This window comes from Xiphophorus maculatus, chromosome 8 (genome assembly GCF_002775205.1).
Source record: "Xiphophorus maculatus strain JP 163 A chromosome 8, X_maculatus-5.0-male, whole genome shotgun sequence".
Classification (NCBI taxonomy): Eukaryota; Metazoa; Chordata; class Actinopteri; order Cyprinodontiformes; family Poeciliidae; genus Xiphophorus; species Xiphophorus maculatus.
Window position 1 is genome coordinate 864,195 of NC_036450.1, and position 27,991 is coordinate 892,185.

General features: G+C 49.0%; 1 protein-coding gene across 4 annotated transcripts; it reads right to left on the reverse strand.

The window, feature by feature from the left end:
• Positions 1–38: 38 nt before the first annotated feature.
• Positions 39–27,980, reverse strand: myo5b (myosin VB). 4 transcript variants are annotated; one of them, XM_023338343.1, is made up of 40 exons: positions 23,781–24,366; positions 20,034–20,144; positions 17,849–18,020; positions 16,531–16,675; positions 16,269–16,425; positions 15,983–16,126; positions 15,825–15,906; positions 15,640–15,747; positions 15,407–15,516; positions 15,068–15,333; positions 14,913–14,994; positions 14,700–14,840; positions 14,450–14,572; positions 13,125–13,208; positions 12,913–13,047; positions 12,745–12,842; positions 11,995–12,081; positions 11,802–11,913; positions 11,336–11,547; positions 11,110–11,266; positions 9,909–10,148; positions 9,587–9,823; positions 9,424–9,517; positions 9,216–9,346; positions 6,393–6,509; positions 6,181–6,315; positions 6,035–6,100; positions 4,927–5,160; positions 4,469–4,563; positions 3,691–3,768; positions 3,283–3,481; positions 3,114–3,207; positions 2,764–2,916; positions 2,374–2,525; positions 2,202–2,291; positions 1,972–2,122; positions 1,435–1,729; positions 1,174–1,348; positions 652–732; positions 39–523 (listed from the first exon to the last, which is right to left on the reverse strand). In XM_023338343.1, exons 1-40 carry the CDS (start codon positions 23,805–23,807, stop codon positions 353–355), a joined length of 5,541 nt encoding a protein of 1,846 aa, XP_023194111.1. In that variant the 5' UTR covers positions 23,808–24,366; the 3' UTR covers positions 39–352. The 4 variants fall into 4 exon arrangements, with proteins under 4 accessions (XP_023194111.1, XP_023194108.1, XP_023194109.1 ...); XM_023338340.1 differs by lacking the exons at positions 3,691–3,768; positions 23,781–24,366 and adding an exon at positions 27,906–27,980; XM_023338341.1 differs by lacking the exon at positions 3,691–3,768 and having other exon boundaries at positions 23,781–24,362.
• Positions 27,981–27,991: the final 11 nt, after the last annotated feature.

Genomic DNA, 27,991 nt, shown 5'->3' on the forward strand with positions numbered 1-27,991 from the left:
TGCACATTAACGTGACAGCTGGAGGAATCACACAGGAAGCAGAAAAACATGCTTTTATTTTGGTAACTTCTGGTTCTGATTAGTGAGAAATCTGGAGGATGAAGAGTTCTGATTGGTTTAGAGTTCTGGTTCCAACATTAGGCGGGTTCTGGTTCTGGTTCAGTCTCTGGTTGAGACAGAGGGGTGGGGCATGGGGGCTGATCTTCTACCCAACGTCCATCTGGAAGAACCTGGAAATGACCTTTAACCCTCCTGGGTCACTGGCTCCACCTCCTTCCTCCAACTAAACCTAGAGGGGAGCAGAACCGGGCCGAACCGCAGTCCGGTTCTGCTGGAGGGCCAGTGCCGAGCATCAGTCTGAGGGGGCGGGGCCGGACCGGACCAGGAAGTCCAGCCCCAGGGAGGGGGGGATGCGCACGGCCTCCAGGCTGAGGGCGGACGGGGCGTAGGGGAACAGGACGGGGAAGGTGTGCTTGGTGTCCAGCAGCAGCTGCGGCGGGTCGTTCCTCTCCTGGAGGACGCTCTGCAGAGACAAGCAGTCAGTCAGGAAACACTAGTTCCTCCTGAACTCTTGTGGTTTCACTTGGTGAACATGTCTGAGGAGGAATCAGGTCCCAGACTGGGACTGGATCGGTTTCAGCTCAGACTGACCTGAACGTTTCTGATGAAGGACACGGTGACTCGCTCCTCGAACTCGTTCAGAGGCGTGTAGAGGTTCAGGATCTTCACGATCTGCAGGAATCAGACAGGAAGTTGTCACAACCTGCTTCCATGTTCCGGTCCACCAGTGGGACCTGAGCCGGCTCCACCGAGTTTCTGCTCTGCTAACTGGGAGAATATTACAGATGTTTCTTTTCTAAACTTGACTCCATCAGCTGACCTTCCTCTGGAGTTCCACACGGTTCTGTTCTTGGTTCTAATTGTTTCCCTGCTTTTCTTTCATCGTTTTATGAAATCTTCATTGCTGTTGTGTTTATGATCTTCATGTTTCTTTGACTCCCTTTAAATTTAGGATGTTCTTGGAATAGACCAAGTTTTGTGACAGTAAACCTAAACGGTGGAACGTCAAGGTGCTGCTCAGATAAAGTAAATCAAAACTTTACTGTTGGATCACAAACTAAAGATGTTTTTAATTCATCAGGATCCATTCAGGTGTGGACCTGAACCACTGACCTGCTGCACGGTCAGAGCCGTGCACAGCGAGCAGATGGCCTCGGCGTCCTGAGACGTTTTCTTCTTGACCTGCAGCAGCTGGGCGGCCTGGATGATGGGCTCCAGCGTAGCCGAAGCTTTGCTCTGGAACAGGTTGTTGGCTCGCAGCCACTCCTCCAACTGACTGGTGTTGTACCTGAACAATCAGACAGGGGGCAGCAGTCAGACTTGAACCTCCGGTCTGGTACCATGGATCAGAGCTCCAGGCGGTTCTGGTGGTACCTGAGCTGCATGCCCGTGCTCCAGGAGCAGATGTCCTTACGCAGCAGCAGGTTGTTGAGGGTGAAGGCGTTGATGCAGTGGAAGAGCTGGCGGGCCACCTGGCCCACCACCTCGGGGTCCAGTCCGTGGTCCCTCATGATGCTGTTGAACTGGCTGAGCTGCCGGATGAGGCCCTGCAGGGTGTAGGTGGTGGGCCCGTCCGCGTCCGTGTCCATGCTGGACGAGCGGTTCCTGTAGCCCATGGACTTGACTCCGGCCAGGCTGGGAATGCTCTCGCTCTCCAACATGGCCGACACTAAGAGGTGGAGACATTGGTTAGAACCTTCAGGTCCAGAAAGAGACCCATCTGGTAAACTTGATGACTGATCCTCATGACTCAGATGGCAACCAGAAACCCAATGAATAAAGGGACCCAGCAGGAACCCAACAGGAACCCAGCAGGAACCCAACAGGAACCCAGCAGGAACCCAACAGGAACCCAGCAGGAACCCAACAGGAACCCAACAGGAACCCAGCAGGAACCCAACAGGAACCCACCGATCATGGGCTGGATGATGCCCTGGGCCACCTTGATGAGCTGCTGGTAGATCTGGATGGACAGGTCGCTCAGAATCTGCCGGTACTCGGCCAGGTCAAAGTTCTTCAGGCAGTGCTCGTTCTGTTTGGTCGTGTTCTGGGTCATGAAGGCCTGGAGGAGAACCAGACAGATTATCTCAGAGGCTCAGAGGAGGAGACGTTCCTGACGTTCCTCAGACGGAGCAGCTCACCTCCTCACCGCTGTACTGCTTCAGGCAGTGCAGCAGGCGGCTGCTGTTGGCCAACCAGAACGAGATCATCTCAAAGTCGTCATTGTTCCTCTGCAGAACCAACAGGACCACAGTTAGAACCAGGCTGCCTCTCAGACAGCAGTGTGTGTGTGTGTGTGTGTGTAGGACAGACCTTCAGGACCTTCTTGATGGCGTTGATGCTGGAGGTGAGCAGAGAGATGACCTTCTGGTCGTCGTTGATGTAGTCGGCGTGGCGGATGCACATGAAGAGGATGTAGGCGGGGAGGCAGGGGACGGTGGCCGACACCGTGCTGGGTTGGATGTCTGAGGATGGAACAACACACCTCAGGTTCTGGACTGCTTCAGGTTCTGATTCATGAGGCATCGAACAGGTTCGGTTTGGTTCCGACGACCAAACGCTGGCATTGGTTCTGGATCACTCAGTGACCTCAGAACCCAGTCTATATGTCCATGGTACCATGAGTTCTAGTACCAACTCATGGTTCTGACATCATCCAGTCCTGCCTCCGGTCAGAACCGTGAGGTCCAGTGGCGGTCTCACCTGTGATGAGGGTCTTGATGAGCCGGGCCTCGTCCTCCTTCAGGTACTCCAGCATCCCCTCGAAGTTCTTGACCTTGGTCATCCGGATGTCTTTCTGGATCATCTTGTTCTTTTCATCCTTGTTCTGATCGACATCGTGAGCCGCTGCTTGAGCTGCAGAACCAGAACCAGAACCAGAACCAGTCAGGTGGAGACATAACTGGAGAGACATGATGAGACTGAGACATGAAGACATCAGAGAAAACATGTCCCATGTGGACACCTGTCCCCCTTTGACAGAGACGTCAGGACGGACAGATCAGGGACCAGAGGGACACGTCCACCATGGACACGGTGCTGGCGCCCCCTACCTGCCAGCTCCTGGACCTTCTTCATGTAGATCCTCAGCTGCTTCCTCAGCTTCCTCTCGTTCTTCTCCATTTTCTCCACCATGCCCTTGAGTTCCTATGAGCAGACAGAACCGGGTCAGGACGGCTGAACCGGGTCAGGCCGGCGGTTCTGGTGGTCCAGGTAGCTCACCAGGTTGCTGTTGGTGAGCCGTGTGAGCTCCTGCTGGACGGTGTAGTCCACCTTGGCCTCGGGGGACAGAGTGGACATGTAGTTGAGCAGCTCCTGCTTCTTCTCCAGGTCGTCCTTCAGCAGCTCGATCTGGGTGTGCAGAGCCTCCAGCTCGTCCCGGTGCTGCCGGGTTTGGGTCTGCAGCTGGGCCTCCAGCAGTCTGCAGGACACGCAGCTCAGTTACACGTTGGCTGGACAAAGGCTGAGCGGACCGACTCAGGTTCTGGATGAGAGGTCACTGCATCCAGAGCTCAGAGCAGACATCAGAACCAGAACCAGAACCAGAGGTCCACCACAACAACTTCACACACAGATGTGTAGAGCGCGGAGGGAGAAGGAGCTAGCAGCTAGCAGGAAGCACACAGAGACCTGGCTACTTGTTTGAGGCCCTGGTAGGCCAGGCCCAGCTCGCCGTCCTCGTTCAGAACACACCAGTCCTGCAGGTTACTGGGTCCAGCAGCAGAGGACAGAGACAGGAGGACAGAGCAGCACAGACAGTCAGCATGAGGAGCAGCTTCACAGCTTTCATTAACAAACTCGTCTTCATCGGTCCAAAACCCTAAAACCAACTCGGTCAGGGTGTGGTCTGGACCGGGTCGCTGTTCTGATCTGGAACCACAGAAGATCCACTCTGCTGTTTTACTGATTCTCATCTAGAACCTGAGCTGAGCTACCAGAACCTCCTCTGGTTCTGTTACAGCAGCAGGTCGCCTGTTTCTGTCGGCTGCTGTTGTAGTTTTTAGACGTAACCAGCAGGTGGCGCCGGTTCTACTCTTAGATGAATTGAGCCCGATGGAAGTTCTCCAGAAGCTGAGGTTTATTATTATTATTATTATTATTATTATTATTATTATTATTATTATTATTATGTTAAACATTCAGACACTAACAGGCCACAAACACATGAATGATGAAAACACTAAATCACAAATGCAACGTAACCCTAACGCTGACCTTTTGGCCGTTTGCAGTGAATTTGGCTGTTTGCAGCGAATTTGCAGCTGTCAGCAGATGTAAACCATCTGGACTGAGGAGCAGCAGGTGAAGCAGAGCGTTGGGACTCAGACCCGCCCAGAGGAAACAGACCTGCTGTAATCTGACTCCAGTCTCGCTCTGATGATGTTTCCTGAGGAGGAACAGGACTTACTTCTTGGACTCACACAGTCCATGGTACGCTTTGAGGGCCTCCTCTTTGTCCAGCGGCTCCTTGCTGCTGTTCAGTCCTCCGTCCACCTCACTTTCCTGATCAGACAGAGACGAGAGGACATGGAGGACATGATAGACAATTTAGCTGTTTAGGATAAAGAGAGGAAGCCTCGTCAGAAATATGTATGACCAACTAAAAACGGTGAAAACATTCACATGATCCCCAGGAAAACATCAGTTTATCATTTTATAAACTGATTCTGTTATTTCCCATTTCTGTTTTTAAACTTGCATGTCCATATTTATACATCTCTGATTAGAAACAGTAGATTCAGATTCTTATGAAGGGTGAACACAGGATGAGTGAGAGGACAGGATGCAGCAGCAGCTGTGAGCTTCCATGCAGATGTTGAGTTTTCTGGGTTTCCTCTCCACACTGAGTGAACGACGGAGACTCACGTTGGGTTCGCTGTTCTTCTTGGCGTTGCTGACGATCTGAGTCCTGAGGATGAGCACCTCCTCCTTCCGGGCGTCCAGCTCCTCGTTGGCTGACTTCAGCTGACTGAGCAGCAGGTTGTATTCGTCCTGCAGCTCATTGGACGAGCCGTCCTGCGTCGCCCGCTCGGCGATGGTCTTCCTCAGCTCGTTCAGGTCGTTCTTCAGTTTCTTGTTCTCAGTTTCGAGCTCCTGTCTCTGATGAGGAACAAGCTGCTGTTACCATCCAGACTAACTGGTTTCACTGGTTACAGCTGAGTTTTTGGACATTATTGTAGTTTAATGATCATTCAATATGCTAATTATTTTACATTTTTAGCAACTTTACTAAAGAAAGTTTAACACCATGAACAACTCCATAAAATGTTTCCTGTAATTCTCAGGAAAGTGCATGTCTCCCCCCCACCACCAGGTGGCTCCACTGCAGCACCATTACTGAACTGATGTTGAAGTAAATCCAGGAAAGGGAAGTCCGTCTCGTCCAGACAGTTCGGTACGAGCAGGGCAACGTGTGGGGGAGGGGCTGGGCATGTTGTAGGTAAAATGGGGCATTCTGGGAATTTTCAGGTTTAACAGCCATCAGGTGAAGAGAGGAAATGTTTCAATAATAATTCATTCCCAGAATTCAACCATGAGCTGATAATCTTATGGAGAGCGTCAGTCTGGTTTAGCCAGGCGCTTAATGGGCAGTTCTGCAGAGGTCAAAGGTCACACTCAACACCAACCAAGCTGAGATGCCCTGCTAATCCGCTGATCAGACATTGGTCACACCTGCTGGTTGTTTAACATGTCTGGTTCTGGACCGGTTCTGGACCGGTCCTCTGTCATTCTTAACACATTATAAGTATTAACAGTCCTGCTGAGTTGCGTCTATCTAGAGCCGGCCTGTCTCTCTGCTATCTAGCTCTGACGTCTCAGTCTCGCCTGTTCTCATTGGTGGATGAGCTGTTACCCCCATCACCATGACAACACTAACTGCTGGACCGGTTCTGCACAGTGTTGTCCTGTAAACTGGTTTTAATGGTGTTCGTGCAGCAGAAACATCTAGTCTGCTCCGGTTGCTCTCTGGTACCTTCAGGTTGTTGTAGACCAGATCTCCTGTTGCCACATCAGACGTTGGGGTCTTGGGCTCCGGACCCTTCAGAGAAAGATCAGGAATTACTCTGATTGTTTGGACTCCGGGTCCAGAGGCTTCACCAGCAGAACCGTCCCGCTCACCTTGCACTTGGCCTGCTCCTCCATCTTGTCCAGGTTGACCTGCAGCCTCTTCCTCTCCGTCTCCAGCTCCCTCACTCGTATCTGCAGCTTCATGAACAGGCTGATGTCCATGGCAGCGTTCTCCTCTCCCATCTCCTGCAAACCCAGCAGCAGAATGGACCTCATCCTAACAGAACACACCTGTACTCACGGAGCTCCACCCCCTGACTCACTTTCACCTGCTGGATGGAGTCATCTGTCTCTCCGACATATTTGTCCACAGAGGAGTAGTTAGAGTCCGACTCCAGGCTGCTCTGGTTGGACGGGTTCCTGTGGTGGCCGGGTTGGAACTGGAGGAAGAGATGGACTCATGAACTTTGGTTCTGGTTCTGTTAGACATGGTCCAGTAGTCCTGATCCAGACTAACGGATCGGATCAGGATGAGAAACACAGAGATCCGGAAAGGCAGGTCACAGCTGACGCATGTGCAAGAATGATCATTCAGTGCTTGAAGCTCCGCCTCTGGCGGTCATCTGGGATTCATAGAACCGTAGTTACAGTAGTAACTTTTGTTTCATTTCTGATTGGTTTCTGATTCAAAGTTCTGGATGGATCTGAAAACCAGGTTTGGCCCACCTCCTGTGGCAGAACCAAGTTCCTGTTCTGATTGTCAAGAGAAGTGGAGTTTTGATGACTACACTGAGCCCTCTGTGACAACTGAGGATGAAGAATCTGCATCTTCACATCCCAGACGAACCTCTTCTCCTTCCAGGGGATGAGGACGGCGAACTGCAGGAGGGTGATGGACTCCCAGCATGGGAAAGGTCTGACCTCGTGGAGGGGGTGTCAAGAAAATCCGAGCTCATCCCACTTCCCCATGCTGGAGATTTTAGTTTAACAGTAATAATAAATAAAGTTATCTTTAAAATGAATCACTCAAGTGACATCAAGGCCCAACAGTAGACTTAAGTGTCAATAAAATAAATCTGGTTGTGTGTGTTGTTTTTGTCTCATGCAAACTTTGCTTTAATTTTACTTTTCTCTATTTAATCATAAGAAATCATAGTCAGTCAGAGAGAGTCATGAAACAGGAAAAGCAGGTTTCCTGGAAAAAGAGGAAGTAAGTTTCCAGCCTGCAGATTTATAAAAAATAGCTGAGACTATTCCTTATTTTAAAGCATGAAAGTTTAAAGAATGAAATCTAAACATTTTTGAGTAATTTGATAAGATTCAAAGTAAAATACTTATATTAATATTGGTTTACTTGTAACAATACTTACAGTTACATTTGTGGGAACAGTTACAAGAAAAACAAGTAACTAACTGTAACTTTGATATCAAATAATTAGAATCATGGATTATTCTTGGTTTCATTTTAGAAAAACATCTGTAATAACTCACATTAGGATTATAATAAGAATAATTAATAAGTTATGGTTATAAAATTATAAATGAATGATAAATCAGAGAAGCTAAAGAAAATAAATGTGATTTTGACATTGAACTTGAAATGGTGTAAAAGGTGTAACTGCAATTAAACATCACTGATATGTTGGAGGTAGATGGTAGGTGAAAGGTCAAAGGTTAAGGGAAAAAGGGGAACTAACAGGAGAGCAGAGATGATCAACGCCTTATTTAGAAACAGATTGTTGAACAACATAAACTTTTCAGAGAAAAGGTTGTGCAGGCAACAAATGTAGGAAGTTGATCAACCCTGAGACATTAGCACAGACATCAGGACATAATGTCTGTAAGACAGTGATGGATATGAGATCATCTGTCTGAGCAGTCAGCCAATGAAACAAGCCCAGCAACAGTGCTAGCCAATGCTAACGCACCAAAAGGTGGATAAACCCTATAAAAGGTGGGAGCAAAAGAGGAACCTTTGGTTGGATCCTCCGGGCAGCTTCAAGCCAAGATCGAGATGGACAAAGAACTCTGCAGCTGAAGAAGAGCCGGGGCCACGGAGCCGAAGACTGTCCTGCTCATGGAGACCAACCCGTCAGCCCCACAACCTGTGGCTTCACATCGCACTTCTCTCATCGGCTGGGTTCAGACCCCAAAGACAAAGAAGAAGAACTGGTGCCTTTTTTCCTGCCAGCACCAAGTCCTGTGTGACCTCACCATCCATGTGGAGAAGAAGCTCATCAGACCTACAGAGATTCCTGCCTTCGCCGATCAACATCTTCCTCCTGCTGCAGCACCTTCTTCATCATCAAGCCAGGTCTGGGGTTCGAAACGCCAGGCTCCGTCCGTCTCTCTCAAAGGTTCCCTTTTTTAGTTCTCAGTATCAGCAGTAGGGAAAGATAGACTAGATGATTGATTTTACTTATTTGATTATTTCTGCTACTGAATTAAGCTGTACTGACCCTTGCAAAAATGCCTTACTAATAAAATATTTAGCATAAAGAAAATCTAAAAGATGTTGTGGACATTCAGTTAATGAGTCACCTTAAAGTTCTTTGATGGTTGTAAAATAGCTGTGATGTTTGATTCTGGAGAGGAAGAAGTGGAAAATGTTTTATAGGTTGCTGGTAGCCCAAATTTAAAACGTCATCCTTGGGACTCGCCCGAGTCACTAAAACCTACCTGGTTCAATAACAAATGCAAGTTGTAAAATAGAGAACGAGCGACCGTTAACAGGTGTGCTCTGTGAAACTAGTTGGCTGTAGGCTGCTCAGTCTGGCTAATTCACAGAGGGAAGAAGGGTGAGACACCTGGATGTAGGCCGTCAGGAACCAGGCGAATCGTTTCTCGAAACCAGCTTAAACAGAGTTTACTTCAGTTCTGGACAGGGTAAATCCCAGCAGATTTAGGAAACTCAATTAACCCGTTAGAAGGAGAGCTGGTAGCACATCTCCCCTCTCAGGAGAGGAAGCAGAGAGTGAGAGAGTAGAGAGAGAAGGGGGGGTGTTGCGCAACAACATGATCCAGTCCAGAACGGGTCACCAGAACCAGCCTGATCTGGGTGGGGCTCACCAGAACCGGTCCGGTCCGGGTCATCAGAATCTATCTGGTCTGGGTCAGCTCATCAGAACCGGTCCGTTCCAGCTCACCTTGCTCAGATCCATCTCCTCCTTCAGGTTGTCGTATCTCCGCTCCAGCCTGGAGTACTCCTTGATTAGGTCCTGGTACCGCTCCCGCAACTGGTTCAGCTCCATCTCCAGGGAGGCGCTGCTCTCCTTAGCTGACGGACAAACAGGAAGCGGGTCATGAGGGAACACGGACCGGTACCACCGGGTCTCCAGACGGAGGCGGACTCACCTGCAGAGTTCATGGTCTGCTGCTGGATCCGTCGGTTCAGTTCGTCCTTCTCCACCTTCAGCAGAGCGTTTTCTGCCTCCAGCTCCTCCACCCGCTGCAGAGCAGAGTTCAGAGGTCAGAGGTCAGCTGAGTCCTCCACGGATCCGTCCTGCTGCATTCTCACCTGGCTCAGGCTGAGCTTCTCGTTGCCGTGCTCCTCCTCCATCCTCTTCCTGTGGGCCTGCGCCTCCTGCAGCTCCTCCCGCAGCCTCTCCACTTCCTCCTGCAGCGACTCCACCTGGCCTCCGTCAGGCTGCTGGCTGCGGACCTGCTCCAGCTGCTTCTGCAGCTTGGTGACCTCTGACCCCAATGAGGCATTCGCCGTCACCAGCTGCTCGTTCTGGGTCTTAAGCTCCTTGGACTGAGAGCGACAGAGTGTTAGAGGCTGTGACCTGGATGACCCAGACGACCTGGATGACCTAGGGGGCATGTGAGAGCGCACGAACCTGCTCGTCCATCTTCCTCTGCAGTTGGACGATCTTGTTCTCCATGCCCGTGTTGAGCTTCTTGAGGTGCTGAGCGGAACGCGCTTCGATCTTCAGCTGCTTCAGCTGCCGCTTGGCCTGCATCCTCCTGAAGGCGCACTGGATGATGATGGCGGCGTCGAGCGCCTGCCTGAACTTCTTCCTCTGCAGCCAGCCGCGCACGTGCTTCTGGATCAGCATGGCCTTGTGGTGCAGCATGAACTGCAGAGGAACCAGCAGTCAGCACCAAACAGAGGAAAAGCAACATGGAAACACTAGGAATCAATCCCTTCAGAATAAAAGCCTCCAGTTTAAAGATTAGGCTGGATTAGGATGAGCCTAATCTAGCAATCAACAAGGGATTCATTTAGACTCATGAGTTTCATAGTTTAGATATTTTAGTATAGATTGGAATGTTTTCCTGCTCAACAACAAACTCAGCATTAAATATTTTCAGAAAAGATTTTTGGTATTACAGAAATATGTAAATCATTCTGTTGAAAGTTAACCTCTTTACTATTTTACTTTGGACTCAGTCGAAGAAAACTGAAAAAGATTTTTCCATCCCCAGGAGTAAAAACGTGATTCATGTCCGTCTTCATTTGGAAACATTTTTTGTTTCCCTCCAGAACCTCCAGGATGTTCTGACCCAGCAGAACAAGGCCGGCCTTTGTTCCGTCCACATGATCCCGTTTACCGTCTGTTGCTGCAGTACGCGCAGCAACCAGCAGGGGGAGCCAACAGAACAGAACTCTAATTCTTGTTAGAGGAACAGATCTACAGCTGATCTAAATGAAGGACTCGGCAGAAAAACGGCTCTGAACTGATTTAACTGCCTGAAACTCTGGAGGAGCACATAGGAACCTGGTTCTGGTTCTGGTTGTGCCTGACAGCTCCAGAGCAGCAGATAATCCCAGATAATCTCAGATAATTCCTGCTTGGCTGCTGATGACATTTTTACTATTTCCTCATAATCATTTCACTTTTAATCCATTTTACTTTGTTAGTTTGAAACCTGAGAATTCACGAGGAGATAATAAACAAGGATGAGCTGAAGAATCGGTTTGCTTCAGCTCTGCAGGTTCTGTAGGTTCAGTCCTACAGAACCTGCTGCCTCTGACCTGATCCTGACCCGGTGACCCATCAGCTGACCCAGAGTACGGTTGTGTGCCAGGTTCCGTACCTCCCAGAAGATCCTGCGGGTGAACATGCCTCGGGCGTAGGCCTGGATGGTGACCGTGGCCCGCCGGATCCTCAGGAACTTCCTCCGCTCTCGGACCATGCGGTACTGTTTCTGACAGATCAGGGCGGCCCGGTTCTGACGCAGGAACTCTGCATACCTGCAGGAACAGCAGCTGTCAACACCACAATCTGTTTGGACCAATCAGAGGCCAAGGAAAACAGCTCACCTGCGGGCCAGGTAACCTCGGCCATATCTCTGCAGGCCTATGGCGGCCCGGCGGACCCGGCGGTACCGGATCCTCTGCAGCCAGCCGCGGACCGTCTTCTGGATCTTGATGCAGGCAGAGCGGAATTTATCGGTCCGAAGCTTCTCCAGGTAGGCCACCTGGCCGGCCCGGAAGAAGATCTTCGTCTTCCCGAACTGGAACATGTCGGGTTCCTGGCGACAGGACAGACGGAGCGGGTCAGTACCGACCCAGAACCAAAGAGATGTTCTGATAAGAGACCTGCTCTGTCTCTGCTTAACCTGACTGAACAGAACCTGATGAACCCAAACAGAACCTTTGGACCTGAGATGTTAGTGGTTCCAGGTCTTTGGAGAACCTCTTGGTTCTGAGTCATTCAGACCCAGATGTTGAGGATCTGAACGGGTCGGTCCAGCAGCAGTCTGCTTTCATCTGAGCCATGTCTCACCTTGATCAGTGTCTCCAGGAGGTTCTTGCACACCTGCTTCTTGTCTGCTGACGTCAGGTCTGACTTTCTCATCAGAACCCAGTACCGGCTGAAGAAGTCGGGATAGGTCCACCTGCACACACACAGTACACGTTACCTGCTGGTCACATGACCCCCAGCCAGCTGAGTTAACGGTGATGAAGATGCTCCTCACCTGGACGGGTATCCAGCGGCGCTGATCCGGATCGTCTCCAGAACCCCGCAGGCCCGGAGCTGCTGCACGGCCCGCCGGGAGTCGAACCTGCACACACAGACACGTTAAGCCTGCAGCACAATCTGAGGATTCTCAACCGGGTCGGGTCAGAACTTCACCTCATCTTCTTGTTGGACATCAGCAGAACCTCTATAGCCGCTGGAACCGACCGACTGACTAAGAGTCCGGCCCGACCCGAAACATGTGACCCAAATTAGATTAGTTCTGACGCTGAGATCACATTCCTCACTGTTGTTTATCAGCTGCAGAGCAGAACCCAGACAGAACCAGAGCAGTTTAACCCCAGAGGGTTCTGAAAGCACCGCAGGATCTTTCAGACCGGTTCTGGTTCTGAACATGAAGCTGACCAGAACCACAGAACCTCAGAGCCTAGTTCAAGGTTCAAACACCAGGAACTTAGAGCCGGTACCAGACACTCAGGACCACTGACATACAGAAAGTTCTGTTCTGATGGACCCAGTTCTGTTGAACCAATTTCATTTAAACTGGTTCTGTTCAAACCAGTTCTGTTGTACCCGTCTGATACCTGCTGCATGGAGCAATCATATTTGTCTTCATTCTCAGTTCCCTCCAGCAGTTCTGGAGTCTGGTCAGACCCGACCAGAACCACCCTGCTGGTGCTGGACGGGTCTGAGCAGAACCACCCTGCTGGTGCTGGACCGGGGCAGTTCTGTAAGGACACAGACTCACGAGAAGGCCTCCTTCAAGTCGTTCGGCTTGATACAGCGTACATAGTGCGGCGTCGTGGCGTTCAGGGTGTCCATCAGCAGGTGGAGCGACGAGCGGAACTGAAACAGAACCAACCTTCAGAACCAGAACCTTGAGAGAATGTCCGTGCAGAACCAGAACCGGACTCACCTGGTGTCCCACAGTCTTCCTGTGCTCCTTGTTGGGGACTTTGGGAACTGTTTTCAGGGAGCGGACATTCACCTTGGAGGCTTTGGAGGGCGGAGCATCGCTCTTGTCTTGGAACAGATCAGCAACCAGCTGGAACTGGGAGGAAACAGGAAGAACAGTGGTCCAAACTGGGCTCGGATCAGTCAGAACACAGCTCTGGTTCTGGTTCCTACCTCGCTGGCTTTCAGGATGTTGATCTGCTCCTCGTAGACAGTGTCTCTGTTCTTCTCCAGGAAGCCTTCGCACTGATACTCCACCTGAAGGATTCAGCCAATCAGGAGGGAGAAGAGGAAACAAAAACCCTGAAGTTCAATCAGAAGTCTTAGCTGGACCGGTCAGAACCAGCGACGCCGGATTCATTTTTCAGGTGGGGGCCATGGGGTGTTTGTTCACCTCTGTTACACACTTTGAATGTCAGGCTTGTTCGTTGATATGATGGAACCTGTCAATCAGTTCAGTGGGTTTGTGGCAATTTGTCCCAAAGTAAACAGTCAACATCTGTTCCCTGGAGGACGATGTTCTGGGTCGACCATGCGCTGCGGTCTGGCTGGATCTAATGATTGTTTGCTATTAAATGGTGGTAGAGATTTGGTGGAAAATAATCAGAAGGAAATGTTGCCAGTGGGAACAAGCAGCAAGCAGCTTTACTCAGAGCATTTAGATGGAGGAATGAAACGATCTGCTCTGGGCAAAGTGTGGGTGAGCATTTGGTCCGGACCCGGTAACGAACATGGACCCGATGTCTTTTTTTTTTTTTTTCATCCCAACGCCGTTAGAAAGAAAACATCATCACGGTTCTATAAATGGTGACAAATACAGAAATCTCATTTCATTTTAAGGTAGAATTGGTTCTGACCTGGACCGGATCAGAGTCCAAGCCTTTTTTCAGATGTCAGAGCGGTTCATGATCCCAACCCGACCCGAAGCTGCCGCATGTGTGTAAACCTTTGATCTGGAGCCTTAGATTAGATTTGGTCCAGATCTCAGAGCTGCAGGTTTTATCTGTGTCTGAATACAAACACAGAGATGTGAGTCACTGATTGTCAGAGTTGTGTGCAGCCGGTGTGAATGTCAGGCGGGACCAGCAGGGCCGTAAAGTGGGGGGCCAATGGCCCTCTGGACCCCCCTGTTCCGGCGACTATGGAGAGAACTGTGAGCCGGTCCAATCAAAACCTGAGTCACACTGCCCTCTGCTGGAGAAATGTCCCATTACATATTTGTCTGAGACTGATTGTTGGGTTTTTATTCTCTGTGAGCCAGAACCACCAGAACCTTCAGAACATTCAGAACCACCAGAACCAAGAGAACCACAGGAGATCAAAGTTAAATATTTCACTCTATGTGTGTTTCATAAATATTGAGCTTTTTCATGTTCTGCTAATTGTCTGAGATGTTGCTGTGGTTCTGGTCCGAGTTCTAAATTTGTCCCACTTCAACTCGTCTGGACGTTCCCTCCAGTCGGTTCTGTGGACCAGATGGCTGGACCGGTTCTGCTCACCTTGTCAGCGAAGTGGATGATGATGAAGGACGTGTTGGACATTCTGGGTTTCTGGAAGTGCCCGCTGCTGGAGTGCTGCTTGTAGAGCTTCTGGGCCCAGTTCTGATCCGTTCCCTTCGGAACCTGAAGAACAGAGTCCAGTTAGAGTCCAGGTGAAGACGAACCCGGTTCTGGTCCCTCAGAAATCTGCATCTCCAGGAGTGAACCTCAGTCAGGACAGAAGCTGGAACCAGCAGAACCGGGTCATTACCTTGCACTCCTCGTCCAGCAGGTCCAGGATGCCGAGCCGGGCCTCGATCAGGTCGATGCAGGGCTGGTTGTCGTAGAAGTCGATGAGTGTCCAGGGAATGTCCTCCTTCATGTACTCGTCCTGCTCCAGTTTGAAGACATGCTGTGGACACGGACAGCAGGACGGTGAGAAACACGGCCAGGACTCTGACCGGGTCGGTTCTGCAGAACTCACCGAGTTGAACTGCTGCTGCAGCTTCTCGTTGGCGTAGTTGATGCAGAACTGCTCAAAGCTGTTCACCTCGAATGTCTCGAACCTGCAGGAACACGGACAGCGTTAACAGGACGTGAAGCCGCCACTGGGGGGCGTCCTGCCAGCTCGCCGCGTACCCGTAGATGTCCAGAACCCCGATGAAGGAGTGCTGCTTGCTGGAGGTGTGCAGCGCCTTGTTGATGTGCTCCACGATCCAGTCGAAGAGGTGGGCATAGATGTGCTTGGCGAGGGCGTTGCGGGCGTTGATGGCCTGCTGGCAGGACATGGTCTTCACGAACGTCTCAGAGGCGGTGGCCAGCTTCCGGTGGCAGAGCCAGTGGTCCATCTGCTTCAGCTCCACACCCAGCAGTCTGCAGAAGTGCTGCAGGTGGACGTCGTTCCTCTGCGGCACAAACAGAACCGAGTCAGAGCGTCGACAGAACCCCGAAGAGTCTCCGAACTGCCGGGGGACGTACTGCGACATGGCAGGACTCTCCGTCCCGCTCAGAGACGATCTCCACGTTGCCAAGGTGAAGGATGGAGGCCATGATCTTAAAGATGCTGCTCTGACTGCTCTCCTTTATGCCTGCACACACACACACACACACACACACACACACACACACACACACACACACACACACACAGAGTTCACACACACACACAGAGTTCACCCTTCATACTCCTCCTGCTGAAGGAGACGTCTTACCCAGCAGTGTGAAAGCCTCTCTGGTCTTCTTGAAGTCGTCAGCATCGTTAACTCCCTCGATGAAGATGTTCTCTCCTAGAGACGTGTAGGTGAAATCTTCTGCACTCACTGAGGGAACATGAGAGAAATCAGCCGCTGCAGAATCCTCTGATGAAGACCTGGACGTCTCCGGCGTTCAGACTCACTGAGACTGAGGTCTTTGAACTCTGGCAGGCTGGCTGAGGCGCATAGCTGGTAGAAGATGTGGTAGTTCCTCTCTTCTTCAGCCTGGAGAAGAAATGATAGACCTTCAGGCAGCAGTAGTGGATCGGCAGCAGGGGGCGCTGCAGTGAGAAGAACTCACCTGGAAGACGACGCGGGATTTCTCCAGCAGGTAGGTCCTCATGTTGGCTCCAATGATGTGGTAATGTCTGCTGAAGCCGATCTGAATGTACTTGCCAAAGCGGCTGCTGTTGTCGTTTCGGGTGGTTTTGGCGTTCCCGATGGCCTGAAGGGAAAGTTAATTGGGAGGAAGACATTAGCTGTTAAATCTTTGCTGTGTCTTAAACACGGTGTCATCGGCATAGAGGCAACTCCAGAGTAAACTGGCTCATGTCTGGTTCTGTGAGAAGGAGCTGAACGTCTCTGACCTCCATGATGGGGTTGGAGGCCAGAACCTTCTCCTCCACGTTAGCGTCGCTGGAGGAGCCGCCCACCGTGGCAAAGTATCTCATGGCGTACTTTGCCGAAACAGTCTTTCCTGCTCCAGATTCTCCGCTCACAATGATTGACTGGTTCTTCTCGTCTCTAACGTAAATAAGGCAAAGGTGTTCACGTGACCAGATTTATTCTGTTTCGCTCAGAGAAATTTGTGAGGCCTTGACCCTGGAGGTGCTTCAGCCTCAGGCGTACCTGGCCATCTGTTTGTACGCTTCCTCAGCCACGGCGAAGATGTGAGGATCCATGTCCCCCATGTTCTGACCGCTGTAGGCGGTGATCACCTCCTCCCCATAGATCTGCAGCTGCTCATACGGGTTGATGGCCACCAGGACGATACCTGGAACCCAGAGACATCACTAAGGCGAAACATCTTCTGGAGGAAGCTGAGATCATGTGAGCCGTTAGCGATCTGATAAAAACGATGTTAAGGCTCCCTCACTTAGCTCACTCCACCGGACATGTTCATGCTAAGGTTGTAACGATTGCATACTCACTGTGGCACAGAATCAGACTGTTTTGTTTGCAACACCGAGGTGATAATGTAGACCGTGTCGCTAAGCAACCAGTCACAGCGTGATAACGACATCCTGTGGGTGGGAGACGAGACTGGGCACCCAACTAGTTTATCAAACTTGCTGGTTTTCAAATGTTGGTCGCTGTCCGTTGTCTTCATGTCCTTCACCAGTGAACTGCATCCCTGCTCTTCTATTCTTTTCTTTCTTAGAGGCCAATGAATTCGTCCTCCTCGTCCGTTCACACCATGGCTCAAATTGTGGAAATTAAGGAATTTGTCAGGAGAAATATAGGAAATTCAAACGCAGGACTGTGGAATCTCAGCCGTCTGTAGACAGTGCTGGCAGAGTCTGTACCAAATACACAGAGTATGTTGGAGTCTGCAGAAAAACTCCAGTTTTAAAGCTAAGGACTGCAGGGGGCGGAGCTTCAACATGTGATCAGGAAGTCTTAAAGTGATCCTTTGCGTATTTGAGCTTCTGTGGATCTCCAGATTATTCATTGAAAATAAAATGAAATGCCCAGAGGCAATGCTAGCTGACACACTACTGGCTGCTGACTGCAGCCAATCCAGAAGTCCCATTCCCTTTCCTTGGTTCTGATTGGCTGAACCCCCAACAGCAGAGATCAGAAAGACTGTAGACATTAGCTTCTGCTGTGGAGCTAAGATGGTTTCTACTCTGCATATTAAGGGATATTTGATATTTCTATTAAAATAGAATTACTTTTAGAGGGAGTTCAGGTATTTTAGCCGTTAGCTGCCACCTGTAGTCCCTGACCACCATGAATACTGAGGGTTCACTGTAATTACATGATAAATAACAAGGGAGCCATCGCATTAAAGAGTTGTCATAGAAACACAACAGGGTAGGTAAGAAAAATATTTAAAATGTTGATTTATGAAAATATTATTTATAATGAAAGAAGTTTAGAGGAAACGATAAAGTGGCCCAGTGGGTCAGTAAGGTTCTGGTTCGGGGGTTCTGGGCGGACTGACCGCAGTAGGTGTAGATGTTGTTGGACTCCAGGAAGCGGACCCTCAGGTTGTGCAGCACGGCGGGTTCATGAAGGTAGCTGAGAGCCGTCAGGTCGTTCTCCCCCACCAGGATGTCGGGATTCCTGAGGAACGGCAGAGCGTTGGCCTTCGGACCCACCTGGTACTCCAGGGGCTGGACCAGAACACAACACAGTCAGGACCCAGAGCAGCCATGTTGGAGCTGTTTCTGCTTGGCATCCTGAGCTAAACATTAAAACATGTTTGACCTAAGCCGAGATAAAGACGGAGGAACTGATTTATTTCCTCCGATCCGGGCGTCACTGCAACTGAAAATCAACAAGTCATAAAACAATAAAAACATTCTTCCTTTAACGCCTGCAGCTGTCAGGACAAAATAACTACGAGGATGACTAAACACAGAGGAGCCATTATTATTTAACAAGGTTGAAATGAGCTGAAATAACAGATCCTGAAAGCAACACGTCACGCGGCTGACGCCACAGAATCGAACCGGGTTCAAAAGCTCAGGTCCGATTTGAATACATTTACAGTCTGACGCCCATAAAAGGAAAACTGCTTCAGATCAGAGCAGCCAATCAGAGAGCCTGGTGAGCTCCGGGCGTCTGAACAGTTTGATAAAAAAGGTAGCAAACTGTGGGTCCTTCTGGATCCCACTGAGTTCTACTGGATCCCACTGGATTCTACTGGATCCCACTGAGTTCTACTGGATTCTACTGAGTTCTACTGGATCCCACTGGATTCTACTGGATCCCACTGAGTTCTACTGGATCCCACTGGATTCTACTGGATCCCACTGAGTTCTACTGGATTCTACTGGATCCTGATCATACAGAGATAAAATGATTAATCAGATGAACCAATTACTAAATTAATGGGCTCTTTGCACCTGCCGCGATGACGTCACAACCGCAGGAGCAAATGCGGCTCTTTTTTCGCTCTGAGTTACCATGACAGCTAGAAAAGACAAAGTCTTATTTCAGACGCAAATAAAACAATACTATGAACATTATTGTCTTCCTAATATAAAGGGCTTTTAAGTTTTCATGGATTTCCAAACAGTCCTGAATTAAGAAGACGGTGGCTTGTAAATATTCGTCGCTACCAGTTAAAGCTAACGCAGCACAGCAAAGTTTACAGCCTTCACTTCACTCCGGATCAACTTGTTCAGCCTAAAGCAGAGGTAAAGGAGCCTCCTGTGTTATTTCCATGGAATCACTTCTGTATTCAGCCTGAAAGAGTTTATGGGAACCAGAGAGCAGACCAGAACCAGACAGCCGAGCTACTGATCCGCCTGTACACACTGCTGGAAACACCGTCCTGCTTCACAAGAAACATGCTAAACTAATAAAGCGAAATAACATGGAGACTTTAAGGAACACGGCCATATTTTTCTAAAAGCAACAACTGAACCTGAACCGTCAGCTGAACTAGAACTCCGACACCAGAGCTGCTCTACTGTTAAGCTATGGGCTTGTTGTTCCTCAGGCTGCAGAAGCAAAAAGCCTGAACCGTAAAATCCCCGTTACTTGGTCTCTGACACTAACGACAATAAACCACCTAATATACTTGAAAACAAGGTAAAACATTGTCCGTTAGAATGGATGAAAAATGTTTAGATACTTAAATAGCACATTTTTACAAGACAAATGTCTAGCGTAAGCTAAAGCTAATGTTAGCCACAAAGTTTAAAGGAAGTAAAACTTCGTATCTGTGTATAACGAGGCGAACATGTTAAAACCTTTCTCCAGATTATTGTTACCTTAGACGAGGTAACAGTAACAAACACCCAGTGGAAAGAGCCTTTTTCAACAGATCGGATCGACTGAGCCGGAAGCTGAGGAGCAAAGAGCCCGTCGTCGTGATTAATACGACTGAATGAGTCATTTATTTCGTCCAGAGAGTCCAGAGGATTCTGGATCCGCTCATTTCCAGAACTTTCCTCCTGTTTTCAACCACATTTACGGATCTAAAATACGACGTCTCTGACCTCTGACCTCATGAGCAGCCGCCATCTTGACTCACCAGAGCCCTGATGATCCTGATTTATTATGATTAACAAAGCAGCCGATTATCATCAATAATCAATGACACGGCTGACCTCTGTTAGAACAACGCCTGGCCCAGACGGTACCAGGTGGTACCAGGTGGTACCAGAACCACTCACCGTCCCGTCCTCCAGCTGCAGGTGCAGAACCGCCTCGCCCTCCTTGTAGTCCCTGGTGATTTCTGCAGCTTTCCACACATCGTCCGGGTCCGGGACCCAGACCCGGGTCAGCTGAAACAGAACCAGAACCGGGTCAGCCTAAACACAACCAGAACCTGGACCAGAACCAGAACCGCCTGTAGCAGGAAGACCAGAAAGTGCAAACAGGAAGTGAAACAGCCGAGGGCTTTTACTGTGGAGGAGCACTTCCTGTTGAAACTGAAGGAAAGTTTCCCAGCTGCTGACTGGGATCAACACCAGACAATATACTGGTTCTACTGGTTCTACTGGACCCGACCCACCAGGTTCTACTGCAGGTCTGATCAGCTGGCCTCCTTCTGCTTCTGGGTCCAAAAGTTTGAGAAAGTTCTGTTTGTTTGGTTCTGGTTTTTTGGACTCCTGCCCCAGAAGATCGAGGATGTGTTCTGGTTCTGGTTCTGCAGATTTCTAGCTTGACAGTTGCCAGCAGTAACAGACCAATTTGATCCCAGAATGGTTCTGGTTCTACAGCCTCAGCTGGATCAGAACCGTCTGATCCAAATGGACAAAACCAGCAGCTTCTGTCGGATCAGAACCAGGAGTTCTGATCAGATGCTCATTGAATCAGAACATCTGGATGATGATGAGCTGTTCTGATCTGATCGGCTGGTTCTGAACCGGGCCCTGACAGAACCTCTGAGTGTCGATGAGTTTCTGCAGATCAAATCGGCTCTGGCTAATCGGGTCAGCGGTTCTGATGGGGGTCCACATGTTTACATACAGGCTGGAAGCTTCAGCTCCACGGGTCAGAACCGGGCCGGGACAGCACAGAACTAAATATCCCACAATGCAACGGGTCCAGCTCTCCCTGCTGAGCCCAGCCGGGTCAGAACCGACTTCCTGATCCAGAACCAGGAAGGTTCTGATCCAGATCTGATCCATAACCAGAACCAGAACCAGGAGCGGGGAACAGCGGTCCGGTTCTGAACCACTCCGACCCAGTAACGGTTCTGATCCGATGACAGAACCAGAGAACCTGTTGAACCTTACTGGTCCAAAGTTCTACTGAACCGAACCAGCTGCTGTTGCCAAGGCAACTAAGCCCACAGGAAGTGACCTCATCATGTAAATGTGCCGCCGCTCATTTCCATCATGTTTACATGCAGGTGAGTCACGTTCGGTCACATGACCCACAGGAGCCAATCACAGCCCGGCTCTGGAGCATCTGAGGTTCTGGTTCTGCCGGGTCACACTGCGGTTCGGCCAATCAGAGGCCTGGGGGCAACAAGAGCCTGTTAACCTGGGACACACGAGGCAGCAGCCAATCAGAGAGCAGCATGCTGCCGGCAGGCTCTCAGCAGGAAACACACACTGACACACACACACAGACACACACACACTGACACACACAGACACACACACACTGACACACAGACACACACACACAGACACACACACACTGACACACACACACTGACACACACAGACACACACTGACACACTGCCTCCTGGCACAGAGAGGCTGGATGGTAAACATGGAGGTTTCCCTTTAATCAGCTGTGTGTGTGTGTGTAGGTGTGTGTGTGTAGGTGTGTGTGTGTAGGTGTGTGTGTGTAGCTGTGTGTATTTACATCCCTTTTGTGTGAACTGAAATGAATCAGTTTAACATTTTCTGCAGCTAAAATCTGAAAAGTGTGGCGTGTTTCTCGGCTCAGCTGCTTTCCGTTTTATTTCGGGTCGTCGGTCTGCAGCGGTTCTGGAGGAGCTGCAGAGACGCAGCGCTCAGGTCTGAGTGCAGAAGAGACACCAAACATGGTGGTGGCAGCATCATGCTGGGTGGAGGCTCAGGTCAGATTCAAGGCTACAATGGCCTAGTCAAAGCCCAGACCTCAGCTGCTCTCCATCCAGCAGGCCTGCAGCCTGAGGAGAAAACACTCCACACTTTTCAGATGTTAACAAAAACCTTTTCCTTCCAGGTCAAAGGTCGAAGGTCAGCAGCTGAGGAAGCAGGCAGGAGGATTGTACTAGACCTCCAGGAGGTTCTGGTTCTGACTGAAACCCGACCCAGCCGCTCCTCCCCGGTTGCGTCGCCACGGTGACGGCAGCCCTGGGCGCGCCGCAGCGCCTGGCAAGGAACTTTGATCTGAGGTCAAAGGTCACAGACAGACACGCCCGGAACGCAGAACCCGACCAGAACCAGAACCAGGTCAACACCTGCAGCTGGTTCTGATCCGGATCTCAGTGAAACACCAGGACGGGTTCTGACAGAGGGTCGGTTCTGATGGACCCGCAGAGACAAACATGCTGGACGGTTGCTAACGGCAACAGAAACCCCTGCTCTCAGACTGCAGGTCTACCGGGTCAGAACCAGAACCAGAACCAACAGAGAGGAGGCTGGGTGAGCGTTACCATCCAGACCCGGAGGTTCCCTGCTGGAACCAGAACCAACAGAGACCTGCAGAGGTTCTGGTCTGACCCGGTCCGGGTCCAAACCCGGTGTGAAGCAGCAACAATCCTGAGGGGAACCAGAAACCGGACCTGTTGATGTGGTTGGCCCGGACCAGCCAGAACCAGAACCTCAGATGAGACGGGTCTGATGAGAACCGGATCAGAACCAGAAACCAGACAGACGTAATCTGTGGGATTAACCGGGCCCCGGGGGTTCTGTCCGGATTGTCCTGCAGAACCCTTAGCCCCGCCCCTTTAGGACTCATGTCAGCAGGGAGACCATCTGGACCTGATGAGGTCATGATGGTCCAGAACCACAACCAGAACCAGAACCAGAATCAGAACCAGAACAACATCATCATCATCATCATCATCATCATCATCATCATCATCATCATCGTCGTCTCCAGAACTAAGAAGGTTTTCGGGTCAGAAGCATTAAAAGGTTCTGACACAAACAATCAGAACCTTCACCTGGACCAAAACCAGCCTTTGGGTCGGTTCTGGTTCTAGTAATGACTGAAATGATGTTCCGGTTCTGGTCCATCACCGCCTCTCCAGAACCCGGCTGATGATCCACCGTGACCTCACAACCCATCATCAGCTGGACCGGGTCTGAGGTCATGATGGTCCAGAACCAGAACCAGAACCCCAGCTCTTCAGCTGAACCGGTCCTGGATCAGAGGTTCTGTTCCACTCCAGGGATTCAGCTTTGGTTCATTCAGAACTCTATTGAAAAACAGCCGAATTTAACCCGAACCGCAGACAGGTCCAGTTTGGTGGGGTTAACTCGGAACCTGTGAACTGATCAGAACTTCCCGAACCGTCCTCCTACATCCGGGTACCCCGGGAACCCCCACATCTCTACGGCTTTTCTGTTTTAATCCCTTTGTTCTGTCTCTGCCACAGAACTTTCCTCAACAACAACAGTGTTTATACTAATCTGGACAATGTGTAAACCTTAAGAGGTGAACTTTGACCTTCAGAACCCATCCGAACTCTGCTGACCCTCCTGTTGGGTTCGGCTCCCAGATGAAGCTCCACATCGCCGCAGTTTTCCTGTTTTCCGCCTTCTTCCTGCCTCTCCGTCCCGTTCCCCCAACCTGAGGCGCCTCCAGCCTCCGGCAGCAACAGGTGGACCACAGCCGTAAAAACCCGCAGAAACTACACGAGGTTCTGTTCCAGTGGACCGAACCGGACCCGGATAGAGACGCTCTGCTGACCCAGAACGGGTCAGAAGCTGGACGGAGTTCTGGACGGCAGGCGTTAAACTGGACTCACCTTGGTGAACAGCTCGTTCACAGACATTCTTCCTCCCAGACCCGTAATCGCTCTAGAAGTGACCTCTGACCCCCATCAGGAGTCTACCGAGTCCCTCTGATCCGGATCGGTTCTGGACCCGCTGCGGGGCGCCCCGGTTCCGGTTCGGCCACACCAGCAGGTGTCCGCCGGAGTTTCGCTCACTTTGTCGGGATCGGCTCAGGTGTTGCCTCCCGCTGTCCGTCGGTACCGCCTCTCTCTCCGGGTCAGACGGTCTAATGCGGCCCAGACGAACCGGAACCAAGCCGGGAGTAGAACCAGGAGCGCCAGCAGGTGGTGAACCGAATCCGTCCGGACCGGTTCTTCCTGACCGCCGTGTTTTCCGCCAGCAGCCCTCTGATTGGCTGCTTCCTGGATCCCAGCCAGGTTTCTACCGAAGGCACGCGCAAATGTGGAAGCACTCGCGGGCACGCGCAGAGACATGGAGCAGTGGTTCAAGCGGAGGCTCGGGGACCCGCAGGGGTCACGGGATCAGTCTGAGGGGTCAGAGGTTAAAACCAGCAGCTGGAGGCTTTTATTACATTTGAACTAAAAGTCCTGACCTGGTGGTGTTCGAATAAAATGCATTTATATCACAGAACAATGTTTGAAACGTAATAAAAATGTCACTCAACTCATGAACCTTTAATAGTTTCCAGTGGGAGGAGGGGCTGAGTATTGGGGGGGGGGGGGGGGGGGTCTGTCGGGGGGGGGGGGGGGGGGGGTCCTGTTGCAGGTCCTGCCAGAGTCTCTGATGTCTCCAAACGTCTCCAACAGGAAGCTGTCATCAATAAGTTCCCACGCCTCGTCTGTCTGATCTGCTGGGATTCCTGCGTCTGTTTGTGGTTAAATTAACAGTGGAGGTGAAGAGCAGGAATGTGGCAGAACCGGGTCGACCGGGTCCAAAACATCAGGATTGCTGATGTTTGGGATCTTCATTTTGCTGATTGTGATTATTGCAGGTTGATGAATATCAGTGAATCCTGGACGTTTCACTCAGGTTTGTCCTGAAAAGCAACTTCTGCTTCACTGAGTGACTAAAGCCTCGTTCCACCCAGATGGCTTGTATGGAGGGCCAAAAGGGACAAAAATAAGATAGCTAGTGGTGGGAATAGCTTCCATTATTAATACAGTTAATTTCAGGGTCTGTAATAAATCACATTTTAAATAAAAACTATAACAAAATAAGCAAAATTTTCAATTCAAAAATCCTTTTTGATACTAAATTATTGAATAAAAGCCATTAAACATCAGAGATGTTTCTAGTTTTTAATCTTCAGCTCCTTCATCAGATTGGAGCAGAGTTCATCTTTCCAGAGTTTCTCTGATCATTCATGGAGTTTGGTTAGAAATGTGATCTGTGGATGCTGACATTAGCTCAGTGGTTCTTAACCTGGGTTCGGTCGAACCCCAGGGGTTCCATGAGTCGGCCTCAGGGGTTCGGCGGAGGTAAACACACACCTGTGTAAAGTCGTGATGACCCGCCCCGCTTGGCCATCACTGGCTGCAGAGGATCATGTTACGTTGCTCGGCCAATCAGGGCTGCGGGGCATTTAGTGCGCGCAGTATCAGCGGCTGTCGTAGTTGTACGTCGCGTGGTTTCTTTCTTAATATTTTAATCCATACTAAATATGTCGAGCAAAAAAAGAAGAAAATGAACAGACTTTGCTCTGAAGATGCACCTGCCAAGGTGAAGCCACGCCTCTCTGAAGCCACGCCTCTCTGAAGCCACGCCTCTCTGAAGCCACGCCTCTCTGAAGCCACGCCTCTCTGAACTGGTCTCCCAAAGACAGCAGCAGAAGTCTCACTGATTTACAGGTATGTAATTTGTGCAAAACTTTATTCTGGCCCCAAAAAAGTATTTTGTGGATTCAAAATGACAAAAAACAAATTAAATTTAAAATTAAAAAAAATTAAGTTATTAAAAAAAAATTAAATTCTTTGAAAAAATCCAAATTTATTTTTAATTAGTTAAATAGTAAAAAAATATTTTGGGGGCTGAAATTCTTTTATGGGGCCAAAATATTTTTGGGGGGCCAGAATAAAGTAACACTGTAACTTGCTGTGAGTTCATGGTTTTGTTCTTTGAGCAAAGTGACGTTCATGCACGGCTCATTTTGTGCACCAGCAAAAAAACATATACATACAGTACAGACCAAAGGTCTGGACACACCTTCTAATTCAATGGGTTTTCTTTATTTTCATGACTATTTATAAGGCAATAAATCCCACTTATTAACCTGACAGGGCAGGTTGACCTATGAAGTGAAAACCATTTCAGGTGACGACCTCCTGAAGCTCATCAAGAAAATGCAGAGTGTGTGCAAAGCAGTAATCACAGCAAAAGGTTGATACTTTGAAGAAACTAGAATATAAGGGCTATTTTCAGTTGTTTTACACTTTTTTGTTTAGTGCATATTTCCACATGTTATTCATAGTTTTGATGCCTTCAGTGTGAATCTACAATGTCAATAGTCATAAAAATAAAGGAAACTTATTGAATTAAAAGGTGTGTCCAAACTTTTGGTCTGTACTGTACGTCTTAAATTTGGGGGGAAAAAAAGTATTTATCACTAAAGAAGGGTTCGGTGAATCTGCATATGAAACTGATGGGTTCGGTACCTCAAAAGAGGTTAGGAACCACAGCACTGGCTGCTACATGTGTAGCATGGAGGCGTATTTTAGGCTGGAGGAACTTTGCTAAGAGCTAACTCCTTTTAGCGCAACTTGAACATGACGATAGTCTTCTCCAGCGTCCAATCAGATCGTTAGGAAGCAAAATTGAACCCTGACTGGCCGAGAGAAGCAGCTTGATCTGCTGTTAGCAGACGTAGCTGTGCGTCAGATTTACGGCGTTTTAAAAAATAAAATGATTTTGTTTTTAAAAATAATTTTTAAAAATTATCAAAATAAAATCTTAAATAATAATGGGCGTGCCGTGGTGGCGTAGTGGTTAGCGCGACCCATATTTGGAGGCCTTCAGTCCTCAACGCGGGTCGCGGGTTCGACTCCCGGACCCGACGACATTTGCCGCCTGTCTTCCCCGTTTCCTGTCAGCCTGCTGTCATATAAGGGACACTAGAGCCACAAAAATACCCTGGAGGGGTAAAAAAAAATGTCTAGGCTTTGTAAATAATTATATTACATCATTGATTAAATGTTTACCTAATTCCTTTAATATCCAATTTACAAATATGTCATTAAATCATTGAGATGCAAACTCATCATTAATTATCTTGTTGAATTGAAGTGTGAAAATGATGGCGGCGTCGTAACGGAGGACATTAATGAGTTTAAATATGAGCTCAGAATTTTACATTCTATATATATAACAATAACCTGAAGCAGCCAGTATTTATTCTGATCTTCTGAGGTTAAATTAATGTTTCCAACCAAACCTGTGATCAGACTCTTAACTCTGGATCCTAACCTCACCACACGGTTCAGTCTGAAATTCCTCCCATTGACTTGAATTCCTCCAATCACAGAACAGAAGGAGAAGAACAATGAAGACCGACATGTAGTTGTAGCAAAGCAGCGGAGGAAGTGATGATGATGATGATAATAATAATAACAATAATAATAACAACAATAATAATAATAACAACAATAATAATAATAATAACAACAATAATAATAACAATAATAATAATAACAATAATAATAACAATAATAATAATAATAATTCTAATCATAATAATAATAATAACAATAATAATAATAATAATAATAATAATAATAATAATAATAATAATAATAATAACAATAATAATATAATAATAATAACAATAATAATAACAATAATAATAATAATAATAATAATAATAATAATAATAATAATAATAATAATAATAATAACAATAATAATAATAATAAGCCTGTTTAGGACATTTTATCGTTTGTTTACAGCGTAGCTTCTTAGCTAGCTCCACTGTCGGACAAGCTAACACTTTTCATCACAGCCAGACGATAAAATCCCATCATTTCAACAAAAGGTGAATTTTTCCCCACAGCAGAACTCCAGAGTGACCCGGCTGTTATCGGCCCGCTTGTGTAATGTGATGGTAAGTGAACTTTGACCCCGCCACCCCGTCAGAGGCTCCTTACCTTACAGTAGGGGTTATAATCAGAGGCCATCCTGCCGGGTTCAGAACCAGACGTGTCTGAGCCGCAGCTATTATCCCGACTGGTCC